Source organism: Drosophila yakuba, chromosome 3L (genome assembly GCF_016746365.2).
Source record: "Drosophila yakuba strain Tai18E2 chromosome 3L, Prin_Dyak_Tai18E2_2.1, whole genome shotgun sequence".
Classification (NCBI taxonomy): domain Eukaryota; kingdom Metazoa; phylum Arthropoda; class Insecta; order Diptera; family Drosophilidae; genus Drosophila; species Drosophila yakuba.
Window position 1 is genome coordinate 2,484,960 of NC_052529.2, and position 17,296 is coordinate 2,502,255.

Consider the following 17,296-nt stretch of genomic DNA (forward strand, 5'->3'; position numbering starts at 1 on the left):
AAGCAGAAGGAAGAGGCCCTTGCCCTTAAGGATTTGCTGAATATACATACATCTCTCGCTTGCTCTTCTTAAATTCAGCGCATCCTGCCGCTGTCCCTGTCGTTCATTGGGACTTATTCAATTTTTGCTTCTCTTTTCCGCTCTCTTATCTTTTTTAGCCGGCTTTCTCTCTGTTGCGTTTCCGTACTCGAGAGAGCGCGAGTATTTAAGCAGCGACTGTATATATATTTACAGTAGATGTTCTTTGGTTTTCGCGCAGTAGACACCGGTTTTTTGTGCCGTGGCAGGTAGCTTCGATTTTTAAACTGTCTGAACTGTGGGCATTATTGCAACGTTTAATTGGCCAAAAGGCGATCGACCATCGGCCGGAAAGAAGGAACAAATAAGTAAGCGTTTACGAAAAACCAGAATTTCGAATCTAAATTGCAGTACAGTCGTCGGATTTAAGGCAAGGGAAACGGAAAGGGTGTGAAGCACATGGCGGAGACACAGAAAAAATTGGGTTTGTCTGAAAATAGCAGAGGCAGAGACAGAGGCAGAGTGCAACCGACTCGCACACATGTGTTATGTATTCAAAAAACATTCGAATGGAAGCCACGAAAAAGTATAGAATTCAATGATATTGTCAAAAAAAATGTGATGTGATGTTCAGTGTAGGTGAGAACCACAAAAGCAGATGAAAAACAAAAAAACGGGGAAAAAAGCGGCTTCAGCGAACCAGAAGTGACAATTATAACCACAATTAAAAACCGAAACCTTTTCATAAAACTCGACAAATTCGACAGTCGAAACAGAATAACGGGACACGTGTGCAATTGCGACGTCGACGTAAAACGAACACGTTGCACCTGTCCCGTTATTTGCATTACGGCTTTCTACATTTTCTACCAATTAAATGTAGATACATACATATGTACATTTTCGGGCAGTTTTAAAGAAAAGAAAAATACGTTTTTCTTTAGGCATGAATGGAACATAAGCATGCCCGCGCTTTTTGCTGCACTTATAGTACATGTGCGTTAGTTCAATGGCTGCGAATAGGAATAGGTTTCCCCCCATTTGACTTGCTGATGCTCCACGTTTCTTGCTAAATTTCAATACGTAATTTACCTGTAATTGAGCACTTAGCCAAGGGAAAGTTTCCCCCAATGCCAAACACGAAATTTACTGGTGCAAGAGCACAGAAAACAGAAAATAAAGTGGATTACTATCATAGTTGTCTGAACACACGTCAATGCAACTGCCTCACCAACACTCAATTGCTGCACCCACACACACACACATACACCCACTTTCAGACCGATCCGAACTGAGTCATCAAGGACATGGCCAAAAGGAACGCGGGCCAAAATGGGATGGGTGCACTGAGAGAAATGTGCATACGAGATCCTCCTTCTGCCTGAAAGCTTTGTTCGTTCTTTGAAGTCATGTAACGCCAATAATTCTAGGCACTGTACGATTAAATGTATTATTAATTGTTACTGCCATGACATTTCATCAAAATGCCAGTTATTAGCGCACACTGTATTTGTATCTCTGCATTTTTAACGACCGAGGTGTGCCTGATTTGGCCATATCTTTAGGATGTAACCATTTACCCACCCTTTGCGCTCATTTTCTGTTTGTGTTATTGATTTTGTTGCTATTGTCGCTGTTGGTAATTAGCATAACAGAAATTTACAAGCACAAGTCAAAGACGCAGTAAAACTGTGACGTCAGAGACCGGAGTCCACGTCAAAAGCAAGTACCAAAACGGGTGGGAAAGGGAAAGGGAAAGAGAAAGGTGCTGGGCAGAAAGAGATGGGAGGCATGTACGTGGGTGCAACATGTTGATTGCGTGGGCGGCCTTCAGGCCATTTGACATATTCCAAGAATAAATCTGATTTACATATCTTACGATTTGGGGATTAGGAATTTATACGAGTTTTTAACAAACGATTTTAGCGTGGAATAGCAGTTCTCTTTTAGGAATCCGATATAACAGGTTCATACCCTTTTGTTATTATCATTCAAAAACATGTCTTTTGGCTTTCCATTCCTGCATTCTTGCTGTCCATCGCCTTCGCTAATTTGCACACATGTGCACCATTTGCGATGCAAACATTGCCAGCAGATGCACCCATTACACTTGGCCGCCTTCCTTCCTTTCTTTCAGTCGCCTCAATCGACTGACCGACCGGACAGAAACTGATTATTTTTAGACGCACCTAGTTTCCGTAGCACCTGAGAGGTCGTTTTTGTTATCAGTTTGCCATTTTTACCTTCTTAAATCGATTGGACCATGAACGGCAGCTCGATAAACACTTTACCATCAAAAAGTGCCGTGTTAAACAATTACCAAAAATACAGTCCAATAAAGCGAAATACGCATTCGTATCGTGTCGGCCATTATCTAAAACGATAATGTGACCTTTGTGGCGGTTTGTTTGGGTTTTATATCAGGACTCATATTATGCAACAACCGCATGCAAACTCTCCAATTGCTGGTAATTATTTTAAACAACTTGAGCAGCAGGGAAAATTGCATTTGCTTCTGTAGATAACACGACCCAACAGATAGTTACCTGGTTTTTTTTGACTCGTGTTTCCGTTTTGATAAGACGATTGCGTAGAACACCATTGGAAGCTCTATTGAATCAGCAGTTTAACTTTTAAGACGACGCCAGTACCCCTATTCACATGCATATGGAGTCTAAAACCTTTATTCTAGTGACGTAAATGTCAAACAGATTAAAAATCTTTGACGTCCGAAAACAGCTGCTTAAATATTTTTAGAGATTTTAAGATTTGTAAAGAGGATTTACCAAACAGAAATTATTTAAAAAGAAATTAGAAGTATTTGAAGCAAACGGGAAAAATAGCTGTGCCCTTCACTATATTTCCTGTACTTTTATCAGAAATTTCTGCAGACATGTACTACATACATAGTTGTCGCAACCTTGTTCGCTTTCAAGAATCATGTTTCGCTATCTTCAAAATTCTTTCAAAAACCCCAACCCAATTGGTGAACTCGCAATTCGCAGAAACATGACTGCCCAAAGTAAACATGCATACGTAACACCGAAAAGGGGGGAAATCGCACACTGTTTCGTTGATAACTCACTAGATAAGGAGTGTCAACTTTCCCATTCCAAAAAAACACCAATTGCATTCCACGCGTACAAATGAAGAAACTAAATCTTTTGGCTGATGAAATGCCTGAAAAGCTTTGCAGCATGAGGATGTGATGAACTTGGGTCTAAATATAAACTAAATCTTCTAAGAATAAAAGAATTGTATTATGCTTACGCCAAATATCCAAAAGAATGACTGTATTATGTGTAGCAGACTTGGTTTGCTTCCCCACATGAACATTCTTATGATTCAGACCTCACAACATTCAAGGGTGATAACCATATAAAATTGACCAAATGCCGAAGCTATTAGGGTTCATTTGCCATACATCTAGTACGAGTGGCTAAACAAAAATATAAATATAAATATAAATGCACAGCGAAAAACGTGGTTTTCACTTAAGGCCGAGGGGCTCGACCGGGTTGTTTTTCGCTATATAGTAGGTAGCTATGTAGTCGAGAAGCTGCTGAATATAGTAGAGAAATGAGAGTTTAAGAGAAACGCAGACAGTGGTTGGAAATATAAAGAGTTTATTTATATGCCAGATGTGCTGCAGCTGCATGTTCGCACGCTTGCATGCCACAAACAGGATTCTTTGTTTTCATTCAGCATAACTTTTCGTAGAAATAGTGCAGCGTTACTTTCCCGAGATTCTTGAAATAATTTGCATTTTGTTACTCAAGGTTCTAGTTTGGTTTTCAGTGATTTGTCACGTTTGGCAGGCAGATGATAATTGACTGAGATCAAATATAATATAATATGCATATATAGAAATGTTTTCTATAACAATATATTTTCTTAAAGATGTGCGAACTAACAAAGTGACAATTTGCTTGAAAACAGTGAAACATTGGTAAAATTAATTACGGTGTTTATCATACTTTATGCTTGATAAAGTGGTAAACTATCTAATGATAAACTGAACAACTTAACACACTGTTGTGTAAGGATAGTAATAATTAAAAAATACTATTGTGCCATGTGATATTATTGTTTATCGCTCGAGGTTGATATGATATTAATACAAAAGGGCAACGAACTTGCGAACGTGTAAACTTTACGCTGTAAAAGTAAAGAAAAGAGTGAAATCAAACGAACATCTGACAAATTTCAATTGAAATGATGCAATCGATTTATTTTTCGGCAATTCCCGTGCCTTGTAATTGCTCCCAATGGCGGATCGGTTTGTCTATCTTTCAGTGCGATTTTAGCCAAGTCATGCTCTTTGCTCACGCAACCGAAATAAATGATAATGCCGACACGACTACCTATATATATGATATAGATCCGATAAATCGGATGAGCCAGTTTGCACTGGTTTTTGGGGCAAAAATAGTGCAAAAACTATGTGTGCGATAAGAGCAAACATTTGGCATGACAAGCATCAAGCGGCAAGCACCTACCACTAAAAATATAGAACCAAAACCAAAACTAAAACAAAACACTACCAAATGTGTGCCAAGTTTTATTTTCATTTTTTTTTTTCGTTTGCTTCTTCACTGGGTGAAGGCTCTTTACTCGTCTGTGTTGCCAAAATATTGTGTGTGCCTCACGCAGATATTGCGTTCCCAATATATCTGATTCATTCATTGAGCGATATGGCTATATCCCATATCTTATCGTGGCTATTGAGTGGTATGTGCGTGATTTCGCTATGACGCTTCGCTTAGATAACGTAATATATGGAACCGATTCCAATTTCAATTGCCTTAGGCTTTGCCTTTGACTACGACCACCTTTCATCGGCTGTAAATGGCTGTAAAAGTCAGCTATTATAGCTTCGCTGGGCTGCCCCTCTTCAGAGGGCTTATCTCCGGCATTCCCCGAATCCCCCCGGGAACAGAGGTCAGGCCAAGTCAAGTGGGGGTCATTCAACCTTGTTGCGAAATCCGTCGAATATGCGGCGCGAAACATGGCCAAAACAAACTACCAAATTACCATATATACACATATACATACATCAATGTATAAGATATTCGAAACTGTCTACGCAGCGTCTGAGTGCTGGAAAATGATATGCAAACGTGGAAAGAAAACAATAAATATATCATTTGTCATTCGGCGAGAAAGTCGCAATATAACCCCCAATCCGATACTTTGGATTGGAGGTATCTTAAAAGTGCCCATCAGTGCCCTAGAGAACTCATTTGGGGGCCAGTGCAAAGTACGAAATTCCACCCACAAAGCACATACTCGAAATGCTATTTACTGTGTGAAAGATGGCACATGTGACTGGGATTTGAGGGATTAATAATAGAACGGGGACACAAAAGGCCGAAACGCAAAAGGAAAAACCAATTAACCGAAATATGTCATCGAGAACACACAATACTTGCGGCATTCAAGTGACTAGAAATAGAAAGCATTAGAGAAGGTTTTTAAATGAAGCAAATTATGTTCAATTTGCATACAAATTGCCAAAAAATGCCTTCGCATTTTTACACGAATTTATTTCCGTAAATTGAAGACAGTCGCCTTCGAATTGAAAGTGAATCGCACAAAACAATTAGCAGGCAATTGAACTTTTGCATATTGAAATATTTCAGTCAAAAATCGCAGACAATTAAATGAAATCAAGAGATGCATTCTGTTCGTTTACTTAATAATAAATGGAATTCTATTAGTTTGGCTCTGGAAAAATCCAGTTTGAGAAATTGAAATTGTCTGGGCGCCACAATTCCAATTTAAATTCATTATTAAATCAATGGAGAAGTGCTTGTCTTACACAGAACGCAATGCGATCACAAGTGGTGATCAATTGGCAATTAATTCATTTTAAAGTATGTTGATCTTTGGATTTGATTGATACCCAACAATAGCTAATAATATTTTCCCGTCTGATCTCGTTGCAGTTTGTACACTAAGGGAAAAAAGAAGCGGCTTTCATAATGGTTAACATTGTGGTGAGTACAACATTCCTGGAAACCCCATTGAGCAATTACCTCTACTCATTGTTGGAACTTTCTTTTGGACCTTTTAGGATAGCGGGTCGAAGCATGCGCCCCAGGAAATGGAGCAATTCCTGACCGGCGAGGAAAAAGTCATGTGAGTATCTCATCCGTTCAATGGGCTAAAAATATGTCGGCGGCCAAATTGCCGGCGTGGCATGTTTGCCAATTAAGTTTACGAGTAGATTAGTGTCTCTATGTCGCTAATTGGCCTTTGATGTGGCGACTGTAGTCTAAATTGAGACTAAAAGCGCTTTGTAAGAGTTTAAAGCCAGGCACTCCGACACGAGCAGCTCAGATTGATTAAAATTATCAGTTAGCTTGAAGGAGGGGATCTGCATTGAGTTATTAAAATATTAGACGTTAGACGTCTAGTCTAACTTGAGGTCACTCATGATAGCCAGGTTGAGCTTCCCATATAGATAAACGTATAATCAGCCAGGCTCATGCCTTCTAATATGCACAAATCACGTAAGCACCTGTCAAGGCCTAATGTAAATTCCTACCTTATAAAACGCAATACATGGGAATTAAACCCCAATCCAGTTACGTACTAATGCTCGTAAAATGGCGAGTTATCTCCCAAGCTCAAGGTGCTTTCACAAAATGTTTATACACCAAAATATATTTACACATCCATCTGCTGACGTTGGTCCAGTATCGATTTTCCTGATCTGCCTTCACATGCAAATATTATTGTTGCGAATGCAAATGTGCAAAACAGTTCAAACGAATGGAAAATGCATTAAATAAATTGACAAATTTTACGACAATATACAGCTTGCACACGTGTAGGCATTTCCTTATTTAAAAAAAAAAACCAAAGATTACTTGGTATGTAAATGTAGATTTAACTTTGCTCTTGTCACTCAAACACTTGTTTTGATGACGTTGCAGTACTTATAGATTTAACAGTACATAGTTGATAACCTGCGCGTTGCTCTTGAACTGATAGGAATTTAATAAATGGAAAAAATATAGCAATTCTATTCATTCATCCTATACTCAGTAATTAGCAGTAGTCTTGTTGGAATGACTATTCGCAATTGAAACTGACTAAAACTTTGGGTTTAAGTTACATTTAGCGAAGAGTGGAAAAATTTTAAAAATACATTTTTAACAATCCTAAAATTTTCTTTATTTTGACAAATTCCAAGTCGAGCTTTTTTTAAAGTATGAAGTACATATACAATAGGTTTTAATAAACTAGTTTTAAACTTTAGGTCTATAAATTCCATTGCATACAATAGGGCGCGCTTGAAACGGGGAGCCAAGAAATATTTGAAGCATAAAGCCAGGCTGAATTCGCGCCTATTGTGTTTCTTTTATGGCTGATGCAACTGAATTGGCAATCCGAGTCAGTCACTCTGGAATGGATACGAGTCCATAGATTCCGTCAATTGGCCAGACCAGGCCAATCAGAGACGGGCTGACCAAATTCAGCAGCAGTTTTTTCATTCCATTTTACCCGATCGACATTAAGTTACAAGTGTAGTATTTTGAGCCGACGGTTGCACGACAAGTGTAATTGCAGATGCAGCAATTCCTTGGCAAGAGAATTTCACTGTCAGCATATAAGAAACCGCTTCGATTCCATGTCGAGTTTTAGTTGTGTACAGACGATCGTTCCAATCGGCATGACTATGAGCGACTTAGAACCCACAAATGTGGAATTGAGGTGGCCATCTATACAGGCTTCAGCCCCCCAAAAAAGATATCCCTAACTAATGCTTTCGTTTTCATTGATCTTTTAGGTACAAAATCCAACCCCGCAAGTCGGATACCGAGCAGGCCTTGTCTGGAAATGACTTCGATCCCTTCGCGTTGCGGGACAATCCACATCCCACAACGTAAGTAGCTCTGTTTACTTGGATTTTTGAATTCCTAATAAATGTATTCACTTGTTTCCCTATAGCGATAGTGAAACTCTCACGCATTTGCTTAAGGCCTCCTTGGGAACCGGTATCCTGGGCATGCCATTTGCTTTTATGTGCTCTGGTCTTGTTATGGGAATCTTCTGCACCATTTTCACCGCCATTATTTGCACGCACTGCAGTTACGTGTTGGTAAGTAAAATCCAAAAGCACAAGTAGCAATTTATTAAATATTTTTTATAACAACGTTATAGGTAAAATGCGGACACAAGCTGTACTACAGAACTCGCCGTACCAAGATGACCTTTGCCGAGATTGCCGAATCTGCGTTCCTAAAAGGACCCAAATGGTGCCGTGGCTTCGCGCCGGTGGCCAAGTTCTCCATCCTGTTTGGTCTGTTCCTGACGTACTTTGGCACCTGCTCGGTGTACACGGTAATTGTCGCATCGAACTTTCAGCAGTTGATTGGCTACTGGACGGGATCACCGGTGTCGCTGCGAATGCTTATTTGCGTTTTGCTGGTGCCCTTGATCCTGATTGCCTGGGTGCCAAATCTGAAGTACCTGGCGCCCGTCTCAATGGTGGCCAATGTTTTCATGGGCCTGGGACTGGGCATTACGTTCTACTATCTGGTCCAGGATCTGCCATCAGTGGAAGAACGCGAGTCCGTCGTTTTGAGCACATTGCCGCAGTTCTTCTCGATCACCATCTTTGCAATGGAGGCCATCGGTGTGGTTATGCCACTGGAGAACAACATGAAGACGCCACGGAGCATCCTCGGAATCTGCGGTGTGCTCAGCAAGGGCATGTCCGGCGTGACCCTTATTTATATGCTGCTGGGATTCCTTGGATACTTGCGTTACGGTAACGCCACTGAGGAGAGTATCGCCCTGAATTTGCCTATCAAGGACTACGCAGCCCAGGCGGTGAAAGTGCTCATTTCGCTGGCCGTATACTGCACATTTGGACTGCAGTTCTTTGTGTGCCTGGAGATCCTGTGGGATGGCATTAAGGAGAAGTGCAAGAAGCGCCCAACATTGGTCAATTATGTGCTGCGCACGGTGCTGGTTACCGCTGCCGTTGTTCTGGCCGTGGCTGTTCCTACAATTGGCCCATTTATGGGTCTCATTGGTGCCTTCTGCTTCTCCATTCTAGGATTGATCTTCCCGGTAAGTCAAAGACATCACTAGTTCAATTATATCAACAAGTAAATATATATATTTTCAATTTCTAGGTGGCCATTGAGCTGATTGTCCATTGGGAGGAAGGTTTTGGTAAATACAACTGGATCCTGTGGAAAAACGTATTGATCACGTTCTGCGGCATTGGTGCCCTCGTCTTCGGCACCCAGGCAGCCATCAAGGATATTGTAAAAGCCTACAGTAGTACTGAACAAGTTGGAGAATAGATACATTACAACATAGGAGAGAGGCTCCGCTTCCTAGATAAAATCTAACTATTGTTAGATGTAAAACTGCGCCCACATTTTGTACATTTTGTCTGTTGCTTAGTGTGTCTGTTTTTCAATTTGCCGTTTTAGTACACCTGCGATTATATAATGTAGAAAGTAAGCTAGTTGATAGCCATTCAGAAGCACTTTTAGAACAGCTCTGAACGATTCAAGCAGCATACAAACTGAAACATTACTAAGTGCACTTTAATAGTTTCCTATTGATTTTAATACAATTAGTATGAGGCTATAAAAGGACTTAGGTATTATCTGGCCCCAAACTAGCTGCACTCCTCGCAAAACCCCCACCCCCTTTTCTCTGTTCTAAAATAGTATTACTCTAAAAGCAAGAAACCAAAACTGAATTCATATTATCATGCCTTTCCCACTTTTACTTTGTTCCGTAGCCATTGATTTGCCTACACTATTTAAAATTTTAGCATGTTTAGTTTGTAAGCGTAAGAATTAAGATTGCAAAGTCTATTTTGCAATCAATCAGTTCCAAATATGTTGAGCTAAATTACTCAGAGAATACAATTTTTATACGAAATCTAGCCGAGAAATAAGTTACATTGAATTGCCCCGATATTCACTATATGTAAACATATTTTTTTGTTGTCTACACATTTTTGTATTTTAATTATAGCTATTAAAGAGAAATACTTAGCGAAACTATCAAGTAAATAAATCAAGAAATACAAGTTGAAACATTTTATTTTTGCATTTAAAATTCTGTACAGACAACGAAGCAGATTTGTATTTGTAACATGATGAAAAGTTCGAGCCGCAGAATTATCTGTCATCTGTACATATGTATATTGATATGAACGCAACGAGTTCTAAGTATATCTGCCCAAGAAAAGTATTTAGAGTTGTCCATGTTACATATTTAGAAAAAACAAAGATTGATATGAATGTTTACTTTTTTGAAAAATGTTTAAAGTTTAAACCAAACAAAGATATAAATTATACACGAAAATAAAAAGATATTCGAGAATGTCAACTGAAAAAAAAGGCTTTTTTACTTATTTCGAAATGTAACGCAAATGATCAATTAGGTAACTAATTGTATCATTTTCAATTACCCACCGACGTGACCCTGAACTTCTCTTGCCATTTCTGGCCTGCGGGTTCAACGCGTGGCACTTGCTCAGATCATTTCGGAATATCCATACGCTGAATGGCCAAAACCGAAAAACCTGATCGAGCAACTTCAATTACCAAGTGAATAGTCATTTGTTAATTGGTAACAAGTGCACAATGGACAAGGGGCGCATCGAATTCGTTTTGTTGATGTTATTTTCACCGAAATTGCTTGTACGATCTCCCACACAAAAATAAAGCCCACAAGTTCAAACATTCGACACTATGGGCAATTGAACTCGACTTTTGGCCAATTAGGTAACCTCCAAGGCAAAGATGTGGACCACAAGCCGGGCACGATCGCTTTGCTTCGGAGATCGAGTAGATGTCAGATCGTGGTCGTGGTCTTGGTGGTGGTGCTGGTATTGGCCTGTCATCTTTCTGTGACAAGATGCGATTTGGAAAGGCCTGGGAATGACTGGTTCAGAAGAGGCAACTGTTATCCTTGACATCGAGTTTGGACCATTTGGTGATGTGAGCGAGCCCCTCCAGGAAGCTCGAAGCTTGGCCAATTAGCGACCGCAACCATTTGGTTTTTGGGCCAAACAATTGAAAAGCAGCATCGAACGATTAGACAAATATTTCCTATGAACATGCCCGCGGTCCAAGGCTGGTGATGATTTAAAATAATTAATCTCTAGTAGGGTCTACCCAATGGCTGGATGCTTTGTTGCATCTTGATTGAGCCAAGGTCTGAATCTTACAATCTACTAAACTGCAGAAGCTGACTCGTTTTTTCTTCTCTTTTTGTTGCTTGTGTCTTTTGCTGCTCTGTCTATTGTAGTTTGTAATGTAAAACATTTTTCGGCGGCAATTGTGCAATCGGAATTGCTATGGGCCTTTTTGTGTTCGGCATTTCAATCGGTCTACATTTCGTAGGCGTTCTTATCGTCATCTTATATCTTTGGTATGGAAGTACTTTCTCCCAGTTTTGCATTAAACATTTATGTTGGGTCTACTTCAACACGCCCGTGCCATATGAAATGTGCCACTTCAGTGGCATATGCCTTTGGAATTTCAAATATTAAATGCGGAAGCGTGGGAATTTTGGATTTTTTGATTAGTTATGAATTGGAATAGTTACTTTCTTCAATATAGCTCAAGATTAATAAGATCTTATGTGTGAAAACCAATCATTTTTGTAAATCATTTCTTGCCTTTTAAAATTATATGTTGAATAGCTGATTAATGGATTTTTAAAAATTTTAATTTGACTATAACATGAACAATTTTTGCATTATATTTGACATGGTGTTGAGTTTTAAAAAATAAACAGAAAAATATATTATATAAGATTATTAATAAAAGAAGGAAGCTGAAGTATAATCTTGCACTTTAAAGGCGCGTGCCCAGGAAAAATAGAATTAATTGTAAATCCAATTATGCCCTAAAAAAGGCCTTTCAGGCATTCACCAAAAACCAATCCACTTTCACAATACCTTCAAGGCCCAATTGCCAATAAACCGCATTATTTACAGCAACTAACTCTTCTGACACGAAAAGAAAACATCAAAACCCTCTCGAGACAAATAAGCAATTCAACAGCAAGTGGCTGCCAACAAAATTATGCCACACAAAAAATTACACAAATATTTAAAATAATAACGAAAACAATCAATAAATTTGAAACGTTCCGAAAAGTGTTGACTGCAGGGCGCAATCCAAAACAACTGCCAATGGGCAAAAACAAAAGGTTCGGAGCATCGAGGCAAGTCGAACCAATCCAATTCAGCCATTCACTTTCGAGGCAAGGAAAAGGTTGTAGTGCTACCATAAAAAATTGCCATGTCCAAGAAACCGGCGTAATTATGTATAACAAAGATGTACACGAATGGCCAGCATCTCTGCGAGACTTTCAAGTCAAGTAGCCGACCCATCATCCCACTATGAATTCGAATTTGTATTTGTATTTTGGTTTTTGGATTTCGGTTTTTGGATTTGGGTTTTTGGTTATTGGTCTTGGGTTTTTGGAAGGGGGCATAGAGATTAATTGAGGCAATTTGGCTAAAACGATTTTGCTGCCACTTCCAGCTAAAACCGCAAATAAAACTAACTATAGCAAGAAGTTGGTTTAAGTACGTGCCAAGTAAAAGCAATGGAAAATCATTCAGTGTTTCAGAGCCTAAAAAGTAAATACGACAGCTCGCTATGCTTTTCACGATGATAATGACAGTGGTGATCACGATGATGATGATAATGGCGATAATGATGATGAGCGCGTCGGCAGAAAACAACGACGTCGGCAGAGGGCACCCGCTAGTGGAGATCGGTCTTATGCATTTGCATTCATTATGTTTGGCACCGTCGACGCGACCACAACGTAACTCCCAGATCGGTTCCGAGCATCGCGTTGTCTATAGATATAGATATAGAAATAGTTATAGTATAACCGTATAACCACTTACCAGTTACCAGATTGCTTTGGCAACCGTCGTCACGTGATCGTGTCGCGATCGCTCATTCTGCTCATTCTGCTCGTCATTCATCTGTCGCCTCGTCTTGTGCAATTTGGCTGTCGAATGTGGAAGAAGAATGTCTTGCATCTGGATTTGTGTACCGAGCTCTTAACGTTTGTCTGCCGCCGTACGGTGATCTAGTGCCTTTTCAATCGATCAGCTTAACCTTTTTGAGTTCGCCGATCAGGAAATTGTTGAAATTCCATCATCATCATCACAAAATAGTGGAAAATGTCTAGCCCATGTGTGTTCCTGCTGATGGGCTTACTATGTCTCTGCCTGGGTCCATTCATAACTGCCCAAGGCTCGGAATTGGCAGAGCGCAACCACAAGGTGTGTAGGCCATAGCATCGCTACTTAAAGTGTACGATCATAAATAATACTGTCGAATAACCAATTTCAAGAAACGCCAAATCTATCGGGAACAAGTATTGCCACATGCGGGTGGTAAGATACCCGACACCGCCTTTGAGACGGACCGATTGTTTCTGAATCGCCTGCAGAAGGAGGGCATCGCAGTGCCAGATGGCATATTGCCCGAGCAGCGGAATCCTCAGGTAAATCTCACCGGGATGTCCTGGATTATAGCCCCTTTTTGGCCAGGGGATTGGGTTAATGATCGCCTAATATGGCAGTTCAGGAAAATTGCTGTTTTCGCAAAATATCCTTTAGCAGGTGCTTTTTGATACGGTATAAAATATCCTGATAGCGAATATTCCATTCTTGGTTAAAATCTAAGAAATCTAGATCTAGTCTTGATTCCAAAAAAGTGTTTACGGAAATAGCTTGTTTTTTCAAATTATTGCAAACCTCAATTCCATTAAGAGGTAAATAAGAAGTAAACATACATAAAAAGTTAGCAAATTAAGCACAGATCAATTAATCATTTAGTAAAGCTTTTTATATATTTAGTACGTTTCGTGCGATCATTTCTGAAGTTACAACCAACTGTTATGGCCAAAATCAGCATGCATTCACGTTTTAGTGGTATAAACACAAGCGTAAAGCAATTTGTAGATGGCTAAAAGTAGTATACGAACTTAATGGCTTTGATTTTACAACTGTATAATTTAAAGCATACCCCAAGCAGTAGGTAACAAAAATGGAATACTAACAAGGCAAACATGCTAAGGTGCTATTAAAATTTACTCACTAAAAGTGTCAACTTGTTGAACGTAAGCCAAAGTTGTACAACAACGGACATTTAAAGGTTCACAGCCGGACAGACACTAAAATGAAACGTACTATGTTCCCATCCAGGTGTATCAGTACTACAGCAAACCCATGCGCACCGTCTTCCACATTGCCCTCAGCTCGGATGGGAGGTATACGCCGCGGGAGGGACGATACCACTACCGCCAGGTGCCCACGGTGGAGACCACGTACCTGTATCCGCAGGCGGTGGGACGTCAGCACGTGGTGGTGCCGCCAAAGCACGCCTTGCCCGTCTACCGGCAGCTCCAGTTGCACAATCCGCTGCTCAACCAGGTCAAGTTGCAGCCAAAGAAGAGTGAGTAGTCGTATGTAGTGTGATTGAGGAGAGTGCACCCAAAAGGCTGAACTTCTGCCCAATTTAGTGCCCAATTTTCTGGAACTGGCGCCCACAGTTGGCAAGAGTCAGTCGCATCCACTGGCCGGATCGGCCAAGGCGCAGTCTTATCAGAATGTGAATCTCCTGCATGGTCACAGTCCGGTGCTGCCCGCTTTCAAGAAAACCTCCAGGGGCAGCAAGACCTATGTGGACAGCTATGGCACCACCCATGTGAGTCCAGACCATCTAAACCCGCCACGCTTTTATGTAATCTTCATTGGGTCTTTTGTTTTTTTTTGGTTTAGCTCTTCAGCGAGTTTGACGAGCTGCTGAACAAATTGGACCTGCAGCAAACGGGACGAAAGAATTATTAGTTTTAAAATGTAGTTGAATTTATGAATATGGCAACTGTGAGAATTATCTCCAGCCACGAGTTATGTTTACGAGTGGTTCGCATCCATTATCTAACCATGTGCATATCATTTCAAAACCTTTTGCCATACGCCCGCTCACCGTTTAGTGCATTTCCATTCCCATTTCCATTCCCATGCTTGCGAGCCATTCATGCACAGAGAAAAAATGTTGTCATACTTGAGGCAAATCACATTTAAAAGCAGTATTTCGAAAGATATAACACACTTTTTTATACTTCAAATAAATACTTTTTATATTATTAAATTATCTTATTTAAATAACTGAAAACCATCGTAATCCAACTGTTTCGAGTTCTTTAAACATTCTAAATCCTTTAAAGTTTCTAAATGAATATGAAAACTAGAACATCATCAAAGGTATTTGCATTTTTTTTGCGTGTAGGCAGTTGCATCCACCCATCCAACCCATTGCCAACCCAAAACCCATCCACATATTGTACCATCTAAGCCTGGCCAGGTGAAATGGGAATTCATCGCTCTTAGCTAGTTAAGCGTAAACAATTTGTATCTTGCAAAATAAACCCATGCCGTAAACCCGTGCCGTACATTGTTTCATGATGGTGCATTCCCACATGAGTATCTGAGTGGAATGTATATGTATATATATCATAATTATATGGGGAGCAGGGAGCAGTAAGCTCCAAGCGGTTCGTTTACTCTGGTCATAATTGAAGCAGAGCTAAGTAATTCGCCGATTTCGGAATGAAAAAAGCTTGGCCCGGCAGCTTCTAGCGTGAAAATCGAAACCGTTCCACAAATCGGATCGGTACCCTTGAAAGCTCCATGCTCAAGTGGCTGCCGCTGGGAAAACTGCAGTTCAGTGTGTTTTTCAAACCCAACTCGAGCGGTCGTCTCTGCAACTCCAAAATCTGCAAGCTACCAACTTCAAAGTAGGCGGAAAAGATACATATACACTAAAAGAAATGATGCCAAAGCTGGGCTGTTTCTCCTTTTGGCTAATGGTCGTGATCGGAGCAGCGGTGGCCATCGAAGTTCAGGTGAGGATTGGACATCGGAACTAGAGGGTATAATTATGCTGAGGAGCGTCAATTAAGAGGAGCGTGTGCCACCCCAATTGACAAAGCTCTCTGGGTGTCTTAGCCACGTTCACTTTTGACCCAAAAATTGTAACATGCAATATGTGTACACTGATAGAAAAACTATGTGTCTTAAAGTGTTTAATATCACAAGTAAATTGAAAACATATTGCGGTTTTTAATGTTTTCAGTATGAAAATATGCTATTAAAGAAATATTTTATTTTTGATGTCGGAATGTAAACATGATTACCGTCGTATATAAAATTTCTATCAGTGTACATGTACCTACGAATATGGCTGTAATGAGACTGTATCAGGCGGGGATTTGGGGGCACTAAGAGCAAACCGGATTGGAGCACGAGCTGTGGCTGGTCTTATGCAATGGAAACATTTGATATGCTTACAGAAATTCGGCTATCTATTCAATCCACCGCAACCGGAACACCACCCGCAGCATCACGAGGAGAAGCAAGACCTGAACAAGATACCCGGAGTTCCGGGCGTGGACTATCCGGTGTACCATGAGGTGCCGCACACCCACTTCAGTTGCCACAATGTGCCGGCCACTCCGGGAATGTACGCCAATGTGGAGACGGGCTGCCAGGCGTACCACGTGTGCCACGATGGACGCGAAGGTGACCAGGGTGCCAAGTTCCTCTGCACCAACGGCACCATCTTCAATCAGAAGGAATTCGCCTGCGATTGGTGGTACAATGTCAAATGCGAGGAGGCCACCAACTTTTACCAGTCAGTTGTGCTAATAAGTTATTTGTTTTGTATTATATTAAACTATTTACGTATTTTATAGCTTGAATGCCGATCCGGAGCACAATCCCTACTTTCCCAAAAAGAAGCCTGAGCTGGAACCCTATGCTAATGATATTCATGATGCTAGCAAGTTTTTGATACAAGCCTAAAGATATTTTTATTCTCATTTTGTTGTTGTTGTTCCACATCTTGTAAATAAAAAACATCATAAATTATCTTTCAGCAGTTGAATACTGAGATTCAAACAATAACCGTTTCTTAGGAATAAGAATTAGTTGCATACTTTCTGGCGGCACGTATACTTGTCGGAATTATGTATTATAAATATTATATTATTATAATCTGCATCGTATCTTTGTTTTTTTTTTTTTTGATAATCGTACCACATCCTTAATTTTATTCCATCAAATTAACTTATTTACGTAAGTTTTTATAGCTCGAGAAAATGAGTAAAATAACGGTCGAAATATACTAAATTCAATTTGGTATATTTGCACTATTTTGAGTGTGGTATTTCGTGGTTACTCAAGGCATTTTGC

At 40.2% G+C, this 17,296-nt stretch overlaps 2 protein-coding genes across 3 annotated transcripts; both read left to right on the forward strand.

Annotated features, from left to right (window-relative positions):
- Positions 1-230: 230 nt before the first annotated feature.
- On the forward strand, positions 231-10,094 carry LOC6532549 (proton-coupled amino acid transporter-like protein pathetic). Of its 2 annotated transcripts, XM_015193942.3 has the most exons (7): positions 231-386; positions 5,967-6,017; positions 6,095-6,159; positions 7,817-7,912; positions 7,978-8,128; positions 8,191-9,105; positions 9,171-10,094. In XM_015193942.3, exons 2-7 carry the CDS (start codon positions 6,003-6,005, stop codon positions 9,342-9,344), a joined length of 1,416 nt encoding a protein of 471 aa, XP_015049428.1. In that variant the 5' UTR covers positions 231-386; positions 5,967-6,002; the 3' UTR covers positions 9,345-10,094. The 2 variants fall into 2 exon arrangements, with proteins under 2 accessions (XP_015049428.1, XP_002093294.3); XM_002093258.3 differs by lacking the exons at positions 231-386; positions 5,967-6,017; positions 6,095-6,159 and adding an exon at positions 7,685-7,740.
- Positions 10,095-12,651: 2,557 nt separating this feature from the next.
- LOC6532550 lies at positions 12,652-17,154 on the forward strand. The gene is made up of 7 exons (XM_039373820.2): positions 12,652-13,318; positions 13,390-13,542; positions 14,246-14,495; positions 14,563-14,747; positions 15,730-15,948; positions 16,396-16,736; positions 16,798-17,154. The coding sequence occupies exons 1-7, from the start codon at positions 13,217-13,219 to the stop codon at positions 16,904-16,906; spliced, it is 1,359 nt and encodes a 452-aa protein (XP_039229754.1). The 5' UTR covers positions 12,652-13,216; the 3' UTR covers positions 16,907-17,154.
- Positions 17,155-17,296: the final 142 nt, after the last annotated feature.

What these genes read in the sequence shown, in the direction of transcription:
- LOC6532550 (XM_039373820.2), top strand. Translation starts at nt 13,217, where the DNA reads ATGTCTAGCCCATGTGTGTTCCTGCTGATGGGCTTACTATGTCTCTGC. An exon ending in TGGCAGAGCGCAACCACAAG is followed by an intron (nt 13,319 to 13,389) that starts GTGTGTAGGCCA and finishes ACCAATTTCAAG; the next exon opens with AAACGCCAAATCTATCGGGA. An exon ending in CGGTGGCCATCGAAGTTCAG is followed by an intron (nt 15,949 to 16,395) that starts GTGAGGATTGGA and finishes ATATGCTTACAG; the next exon opens with AAATTCGGCTATCTATTCAA.
- LOC6532549 (XM_015193942.3), top strand. An exon ending in ACCGGCGAGGAAAAAGTCAT is followed by an intron (nt 6,160 to 7,816) that starts GTGAGTATCTCA and finishes TTGATCTTTTAG; the next exon opens with GTACAAAATCCAACCCCGCA. An exon ending in CGCACTGCAGTTACGTGTTG is followed by an intron (nt 8,129 to 8,190) that starts GTAAGTAAAATC and finishes ACAACGTTATAG; the next exon opens with GTAAAATGCGGACACAAGCT.